Source organism: Contarinia nasturtii, unplaced genomic scaffold, assembly GCF_009176525.2.
Source record: "Contarinia nasturtii isolate CC-2019 unplaced genomic scaffold, AAFC_CNas_1.1 Cnas_scaffold_1964, whole genome shotgun sequence".
Classification (NCBI taxonomy): domain Eukaryota; kingdom Metazoa; phylum Arthropoda; class Insecta; order Diptera; family Cecidomyiidae; genus Contarinia; species Contarinia nasturtii.
Window position 1 is genome coordinate 570,281 of NW_022199294.1, and position 9,014 is coordinate 579,294.

Genomic DNA, 9,014 nt, shown 5'->3' on the forward strand with positions numbered 1-9,014 from the left:
AGTAATAACTACTTCTAGATTGTAATTGGAAAGATAGCAATCAATTGGTGTTTATTTTTTAAAACAGGAATCTAGGGGGTAGACCAGAATTATAAAACTATGAATCACAGTGAATCAGAAAAATCATCCAAATGTCAAACAAGAATCATTTATAGTTTTACGAACGTAATCATTCAACAAATTCCAAATGCTATCGTTGATTACATGGATTAACAAAATATTATGGGGAATTTGTTCCACAAATAATCTGGGAATAAATGAAAAAGAATAAGTCTAATCCAAATTCAACTATATACCGAAGTTAGTCTAATCGCTGGCACCGTTATATCATGCTTGAAATCAGTAATTGCCAATTATGAAAATGTTATGTTTATGAATATTCTGTAATATTATTATTTTTCTCATTTGAATTGATTATTAGGAAAATGGGACCTCGTGTTGGTTTTAGTAACACGTAATATCTGCATGGAACAGCCTTTTTTCTGCTATCTTAAGATGTAATTAGTCCTTTTGTCGTGGTTACCTGTATATCGTAATCAAAATTATTTATCTATATTTACAGCTGCCGTAAAAAGTTTGATACGGAAAGTTTAAAAAAATGCGTATCCATTACAGATAATTTAAATAGATTTAAATAGATAGCGGAGGGTATTGATTATAATTTATAAACCGCTTTTTTGTAATTGTCATTTCATTATTTTTTTGTGGTTTCATCTAGTGGCTGGGAAAAACAATAGACTTTTTGGTGAAGAAAGTGGGAACAATCATATCACTTAGCAGTAAAAATACTGCGTCGGGTCCACAAAACAAACTTGAAAGTAATATGTTACAATTTAATTTTTTATTTGAATTATTATCATATTAAAAATAGCAATTTTTGCGACTCTTCAAAAATGCTACAAACTATATCACAGTAAAAACATTCTTTTCAATAAGTAAGGTGGTATAAAATTACATGTATCCAAATTAAAATTAACAAAAAAAAAACTAATAATAATCAGGCAACAATGCGGAATGTGTTAACGAATGTATTTCATTCGATAGAATAACGTTTTTAATTGTTTGATGTTTTATTGCTCCCTTTTGACGGTGGAAATTTCTTAATCGTATACGGTGCAAGCGCCCATGCCTTTTCACTTTTGTACTCTTGGATATTGTATTTCGATTGCTGCAATCAAACGAATCAAAAAAAGTAAAAAGAATTGCGTATGTTGAAAATGTCGATTCGAAAGTTCACACCCAAATGGTATCAGAAACTACTCACATTTAGTGCATCGTTAATTTCAATGTTGTAGAGTTTTTTAAGTCCACGATAATTTCGTCCCAAAATGTAACCGAACTCCTTTCGTGAAATACGGTACCGTTGTGTGGATGTTGTCGGTTCTGAATCTGGAGATGACGTTGATGTCGTCTGTATAAAAAAAAGTATAATGTAGAGAATTTTTAGAAAGTACATCAATAAAATGGTACATGGTCACTATTCGGTTTGATAAAAGGCAAAAATGTGATAGTGATAAAAGGTCACCGATTCGCTTTTTCTGCTTTGGTCACTTGAAAACGTGTAGGATTCAAGACAAAAAAAGTCTTAAGTTCACCAAAAATTACTCTCGGTGACTGGACTTCAAAAAATCAACCTTGATATTTAAACGCACAAGCGAAAGAAAAACGTCAACAACAATCTATATGCAAATAATGACTTAATATTCGCATATCTTTGGAATGTTTCTATTACCGCGATGACATTGTAACTTAAAATGCTGATGTAGGCCATATTTTGATTCTCTTTATAAGTCTTTCTTCTTATTATAACTATTCGATTGAATTTTATGCCATAAAAAATTATACACATCGGCAAAACAACCGATTGATCCGGTTTTGGTGGAGGACTTGAATGATTATTAATTTAACACCGATTTAACATAGAAGGTTTATATACTCTATTTATCATATTTTCAATGGTCCAAACCCCATAAATGATTTGAGTAAACTTACGGTTGGCCGTTTAGTTGCTTGATACGTATCGTTGAAACCATCGGCAATGATATCATATGTTTGTTGCAGTGCACTTTGTGTTTCATTTTTTTGCTGAAAACAAGATCAATTAATTGAGATTAATTAGTCTCGTGCAGCGTACAGTGGCGGTTGAGGTGATCAACTTACCTCTGTATAAAGTTGATAAATGTGTGTAAGAGCATTCCATACGCTAAATAAACTGGTAAATGGATTGATGAATCGTTTTTCGCGAACTTTTGTCTCGCTGTGACGAAAATCGACAATTTTCTCTTGTCGTAATGTTCGATCGTGTGCTTCAGCATCCCATGAATTGCCAATTAGCAGCGACATCAAAACAATCGCTATTAATGCTTGCCTCAACATTCTGTCTTCAACACTATGGCACCGTTAGTTTGGAAGCAATGAATTCTGGAATTTTGTTGTTGTTGTAATAATGACATAATTTCAGATTATCACATGAATATTCAAAAGATCGGTTACAACATATATAGCAATTATATGATATTATTCCCAATGATGGTAATTAAATTCATAGGCTGTTTTTATGCATAGGCTTTACAACCATCGCACCGCGCACACTGTAAGCATAAAGCCACAAAATGTAAACAATATTCTTCGGGTTTTTTTTTTTGTAACGGAACTACGAAAACTCAATGAATAAAACACTTGAAAGCATCGGTCAGCCGCGCAGAATCCAATAACATAATCATAATGAGCAGCAACTACCTTGACTTGAAAATGAATGTAAAGTCTTACACACATACACACACACAATTAAATGGCCAACATATTTATTTTATCATATTTATCATGTATTTTTATGTCGAGTGATTAAGTAAAGGAAAAAGACCAACAAAGAAGAAGAAGAAAAAATCACCGTCAAAGAATTCGTGTGTGAAAAAAAATCATTAAAATTAGATAATATGCATGAGATTCAGTGACAGTCTTCGTAAATAGTAGCTATTATTTGGCACATATATTTTGTTTAAAATCTCAATACATATCATTAATATCCGTGTCAAATATCGCGTGTCTGCATTTTTTTTATACTTTATTGAATTATTTCTTGCTCACTCTTAACTGAACACACGCGGGTTACAATTGACCGAGATAATCCGTTTTATGGCCAACAGTTTTTTTTTTCGCGCAATTATTAAAGTTGATTTTTACATTTGGAATTTTAATTCGTCGGCCGAATAGTAAAATCACCATTAACACACACCTTTTGTATTTAATTAAATGAAGAGTACGTTAAACCGCTAACTTTTGATTCATCATTTCAGCCATTCGATTCATTAATAGAGTGATTAAACTCATTCAAATTAAAATGTTATAAATAATCAACACACACACCAATCACGTAATACTCTTATTTCTGCAGTTACATCAAATGCATAAAAATCAAATGGAAAATGCATTAATGTTGTTGAATAAACATGTAAAACGATTGCGAAGGAGAATTTGAAATAATTCACATACCACGAAAATCGAAAATAGAAGAAGACGAAGACGGAAAAAATGTAAATATATTTGTCGATTTGCACAATATTATGTAATTCTATTGTATTTCACATCAAAAAAAAAAGAAACCAAAGTATAGAAAACTTCTAAAAGTCAACACAAGAATGACACAATATCATTTGAGATACAAAACAGTGTTTGTCTGTTTTAAATCAAATAACTGTCCAAAAAATGTTTGAAAAATATCGAAATTGGTTTATGCATTTTGTACAACTTTGCTCGCTGAGCACGCGATTCCAACTGAATTGCGATTTGAGAAAATAAAACAACAGAAAACAAAAAAAAAAAGTATTAGTAGTTGCGATTCCGTCGATTGAATGGTCTTGGACATTGGTTTCTTTTGCAATCCACATCGTGTATGCATATTCATATGCGAGCAAAACGATTTGTTAAATGTTTCGTTATACGACACAAGTGAATGGATCTCAATCAAGCACATACACACACATACATTTAGTTGATGCGCAAATGTATTGTTGGCAATAATTCAACATAACAACACACATACAGCGGTGGCGCGCTTTTTATACAGTACAAATCGAACCGATTTATGCTTGCTACACCGATCGCCGTTGTTTTCTTTGCAATGAAAACGATAGTAAACCAGTAAAAGACGCAACTATATCTGACACATATGATTATCGTGCCGCTATATGTACCCCACCACACATTATAAGTCGAAGACTTGCACTTATTTGGTATTCAGCGGTATTCTCAACTGCGATTCACACGCACCGACGATTTGAATAATATTTTATTCAACACATTTTTTTTTTCGTTCAGACCATTCTTGTGCAATACTACCAGATCTTATCTGCCGCAACCATATGATATGCGAATTTTGTTTTTAATGTCAATTGTTTCAGGGACAGAACACGATCGTAACCAAAAATGCAGAATTTACAGTTTAAGTCAATTTAAAACAAGATTTATCTGAGCGTACACTCTGTTGTATGCACCGATTCATACATGGGCACGGTTGTAGAATCGAGTTTCCACGTCATCGTTTGAATGTATTTTCATCTCCAAATGCTTTTTAGAGCAAAAAAGGTCTTTGCTTTCAAAAATCTTCAACAATTTTCCCATCTTTCTCCATCGACGAGTGGGAGGGAGATCTGTTTCGGATGATATCGAGGAGAGTATTTCGGGCTTACATCCCCCTGTGCTCACCGATGTTCCGATTTCAAATGTGTCCTGTATATGAGTTCATTGCCATACATTTGATAAATTTATGGCTAATTAAATTAGACCATCAAGGCAACTCGTTAATCTTTGCATATTTTTTATTTGAAAAAATACACGTGTCCCATTAAGATGTGATAATAATGTCGTTGTAAATGTGATGATGGTGTAAAAGATTGTATATCTAATGAATAAGACCTCTTTCACTTGAAGTCATTGCGGAAACTCATCAACAACGAGATGAGTCAATAAACTTTTCTGTATGGAAAATCAAATTAATCATACAGTGACTTTTGAATGCTCATAAAAATCATTTATCGATCGGATTGAATATTTTCATGGTTCAATGCCAAAGCTGCTGCACCTTTGTTTACAACAAAAAAAAAACGAACATAAGATATCTGGGAATTACATAGACACATAACCGCAACTAAAACATGAATTGCAATACGTAATACCAATACTCATTTGACGATCACTAACGCCAGAGTACACACGCTGTAATAAAAATTTATTATGACTATGGTTTATTATTTCTTTTTAATAAAGCGACAATCAATATGAATTATGAATTCAAGATATGTAAATGATTGTTCGGCAACGCCAATTGCTTTTTATGAAACAACGATAGAAAAATTACGCCAAAGGTGTTAAAACATCAATTGAATTGCGTGTTCAAAATAACTATATAGTATATGCGGAACAAAACCGAAAAAAACATTCATATTTACATACTCATCGTAAGCAGGTTCTAATAAATTGCATTTTTCCGTCTTTTATTTATTTTTTTCATTTGTCGATTTCAAAAGATTCATTAGAGTGTTTTTTTCTATATGCCGTCGCAACCGGCTAAGCCTATGAAGAGACAAAATGCGAATTCCCCTCATCTGTGCCATCTTGTATTCCATAGTTGAACTCAATTTAGTTACAATGAATTGAATCGAAAAAGAGAAAAAAACAACAACAGTAACATGGCTACATAGATCTGTTGACCAGTGAGATACGTATAGCAATGGAATGAAAGAATGAAGAAAGCGTATATGTGTATGTATGCATCAGCACGCATAGATGTACAGCTCTGTGTGGCCGTGCTATTGTTGTTGTTTTTTCACTTTTTCATTTCAATGCTACAGAATTAAATTCAGTTTTTGCATCTAATTCACACTAAAATCAGATGGCGCTCATTAGCGAGATTCGCAAAAAAAAGTCTCCAATCTCATACAAATATACACCGGCTGTGCCGTCGCCTTGGTCTTTGCACCTCATTCGCTCGCTTTTAAGACTACTTACTTATTAGTTGTCACCTTTCCACTCGAGTAACATTTTTTTTTTCATCATTCATGAGAAAACCACAATCATGCATCATACACGATATTCTTTCTATCTGTGAACCCCGTATCTGATGCCCATAATTATTTGTTTAAACATACTAACGAGCTGCGTTATGCAATAATAAAATAAAAATATGAATGGAGACCAAATGAGTACACGTTTAATTTGCCGCCTTTTTTGCATTCACACTCGACTGCATTGTAGTCGATTTTTCTGGTTGATTGTTCTCGCAATCAATTAGAATCAGATTGCCTTGGCCGCAATCACGACAATTTTGAATAAAAAAATAAAATGAGATAGAATGAAAATATGCGATCAGACACTGTGACGAATGAAAGTCAACATATTTTGAGACTGAATCATTGAATTCTTTATTCAGTTTTACTTTCTATTTACGTTTCAGCCCTTTTAAGAATCAATTACAATACATCAATCATCATTTTATGCGGGGTTTTTTCTATGTTGAGATTTCGCTGATTTACACTTTTCATGACGAAGGCAATGAGCAATGTAAATTGCCTGCATAAATAATGAATCAATTCATGCAGGCAATTCAATGTATGGCAAATCATCGACCGAAATAACGTCCTTTTCTTTATTTTGGGCCATTTGCTTTTTAATTAGTTCGGCAATAACACGACGTTTTCCTTTTGCCTCCGATTTGTGAAACCAATTCTGCAAACTTTTTATTGGAAATTCGAATTTCGTGATCGGCGTCTGTAAAGAAAGTATAAGTGAAAAAAAGAACATTTTCTGGTACTATTGTAAAACAAAAATGATGTGTCGATACTAATTAGAAATCACAGCAGCTCAATGCGTATGAACACAAATCAATGGCAGCTTATCAATACTGAATAAATCAGACAACGACGTGACTTCTTGGGGAATCAATCAGTCTATACTAACCTTAAAAAACTGCTCGATGTATTGCAATAAGAATAATCCACAATCGTATGCGTTTGTTTGGTGTGGCACTTTCACACTGACTCCAGGAATATTTTTGGGATCAAATTTAAAATCGTTATTTACTTTGCATTCATATTCAAAGTTTAAATATTCGCGAAGCGTTGCAAACGTTCGACGGTGTTCAGTGAACAGTGAGTCAAATATCAAAATGCACGGCCTGAAAAGATTTCAATCACGATTAATGATGTTTAAAAAAAAAATATATTTTAAACGATCAAAATAAAACGAAGGACTTTTGTTCAATATTGCTGGCAAAACATACTTCTTGACCACATGCTGTGGTTTATCATCATCATCATCATCATCATCATCATCATCGTTTTCATCATCGTCATCATTTTCACGATTGATTGATTTGGATTTGGTTTGTGCGGTTTTGACATCTTTTATCGATTCATCAGCATTGTTTGTTGATTTCTTCGCAGTCATATGTAATCCTGGTTTTTCAACAGCGTGAATGTTTGTCAATCCAGGAAAACATATGATTGCTAGGTACCAATGAGCATATTGATTTATTGGAACAATAAGAAAATCCTTCTCGAATATATTTACATTTTTGGTCCATCTTTCGACGCGAATATACCGCTGACGTGCCTCGTCCACTTCAAGACTAAATTCCGCCGGTGTTTCTGTTAGCTTTTCATAGAAAAACGTGTTGAACATATGCGTGACTTGTCTTTGTTCTGCGGTCAACACTTCGCGATATAAGTACTGAATGTAATAATTTATAATGACATCGTTCAAGAATTCTCCGCAAGCCAAAAATTCATAGTCTGTGACAGTGATTGCAATAGCACCGACACCAGTTGGTGGATACGTCAAAATGCGACGAATATCGGCGCCGTCAATGCTCGATTTCTTTGCCAATGGTAGTTTTTGATTGTTTTTGACGTGTGTATATTTCTTCATCATCTTTTCAATGTCATCTTGCGAAATTTCGTCACACATCGGGCATAATTGTTTGATGGCATTGCTAATGGTATCATCCAGTGATTGCGTTTCGATAATAATCACATTGCGAGTTGATTTGGAAGCTATACAAACAATTTTGATTATTTTTTACATTTATTAAATGCTTTTGACCCTTACCACTTTCTGATGCGATTTCTTCGTACAAACGATACGATGGACGTAGAAAAAACATTAATGTTAACTTAGCTCCTAGGTGACAAACACACTTGTAGATTTGCACTATTTCAATAGTCTTTTCAATGCTTTCGGTCGATTTGTTTGGATTCTGTAACACCATTTTAATGGTATTGGCAGTAACTCGAACATTCTCCTTTAGTTTCACTTCATAGCAGCCAATAAATATACGAGTCGTTTCAAATGCACCCAAATCAACTGAAGATAAAGATTTTTATAATACATTAACATTGATAATTGCAGAGTATGTTTGGCCGACATTTTGTAGAGTTTTAAATAATGGCCGGTGCAATGAATCATTCTAATCTTACCATCCATTTTTGTGAGCTCTTTTGAAATTTGAATGAAAATAACAAACTACAATTATAAAATACGCCTTAATGTTATGTCAAAAAATGGTAAATATTGCGTGCCATTTGATTGATTTATTAGGTTAAGTGCATGTTACAAATTTGACAATGTCAATGTGATATTCGCACGGATCACTTTCTTGCAATAGTATAAGCGCTGCATATTACGCAGCAAGTGAAGAATTTGGCGGTAGCTGCTGCTCAAAACCAACACTATGACAAAGGGTGCGCGTCACTAAATAACTGTGGATAATTTTTTTCAACAAATAAAATTCGAGGTGGTATACACAGTTCTTAATTTGAATGACCTCAACCAAGCGGTTCAAGTTCCTATCTCCATTCTAATTTTTGGTGCTTAAAGGAATATCGTGACAATCAACAACCTATTCAACATATAAACAAAGCAGATTTCAACCTTGAGTTCATTATCATCCAATCATCAAACCATAATTTATCATCACAAAATTGATTGTGACATTAAAATTGACTCTCTAATTGTATTCG

General features: G+C 33.4%; 2 protein-coding genes across 5 annotated transcripts; both read right to left on the reverse strand.

The window, feature by feature from the left end:
• Positions 1 to 822: 822 nt before the first annotated feature.
• LOC116347589 lies at positions 823 to 3,760 on the reverse strand. Of its 3 annotated transcripts, none has more exons than XM_031778245.1 (5): positions 3,493 to 3,760; positions 2,161 to 2,421; positions 1,993 to 2,085; positions 1,265 to 1,411; positions 823 to 1,168 (listed from the first exon to the last, which is right to left on the reverse strand). In XM_031778245.1, exons 2-5 carry the CDS (start codon positions 2,374 to 2,376, stop codon positions 1,055 to 1,057), a joined length of 570 nt encoding a protein of 189 aa, XP_031634105.1. In that variant the 5' UTR covers positions 2,377 to 2,421; positions 3,493 to 3,760; the 3' UTR covers positions 823 to 1,054. The 3 variants fall into 3 exon arrangements, with proteins under 3 accessions (XP_031634105.1, XP_031634108.1, XP_031634107.1); XM_031778248.1 differs by lacking the exon at positions 3,493 to 3,760 and adding an exon at positions 3,236 to 3,386; XM_031778247.1 differs by lacking the exon at positions 3,493 to 3,760 and having other exon boundaries at positions 2,161 to 2,659.
• Positions 3,761 to 6,419: 2,659 nt separating this feature from the next.
• LOC116347590 (sentrin-specific protease 7-like) lies at positions 6,420 to 8,589 on the reverse strand. Of its 2 annotated transcripts, none has more exons than XM_031778250.1 (5): positions 8,472 to 8,589; positions 8,107 to 8,358; positions 7,277 to 8,048; positions 6,955 to 7,171; positions 6,420 to 6,765 (listed from the first exon to the last, which is right to left on the reverse strand). In XM_031778250.1, the coding sequence occupies exons 1-5, from the start codon at positions 8,476 to 8,478 to the stop codon at positions 6,589 to 6,591; spliced, it is 1,425 nt and encodes a 474-aa protein (XP_031634110.1). In that variant the 5' UTR covers positions 8,479 to 8,589; the 3' UTR covers positions 6,420 to 6,588. The 2 variants fall into 2 exon arrangements, with proteins under 2 accessions (XP_031634110.1, XP_031634109.1); XM_031778249.1 differs by having other exon boundaries at positions 6,421 to 6,765; positions 8,104 to 8,358.
• Between the last annotated feature and the right edge of the window lie 425 nt (positions 8,590 to 9,014).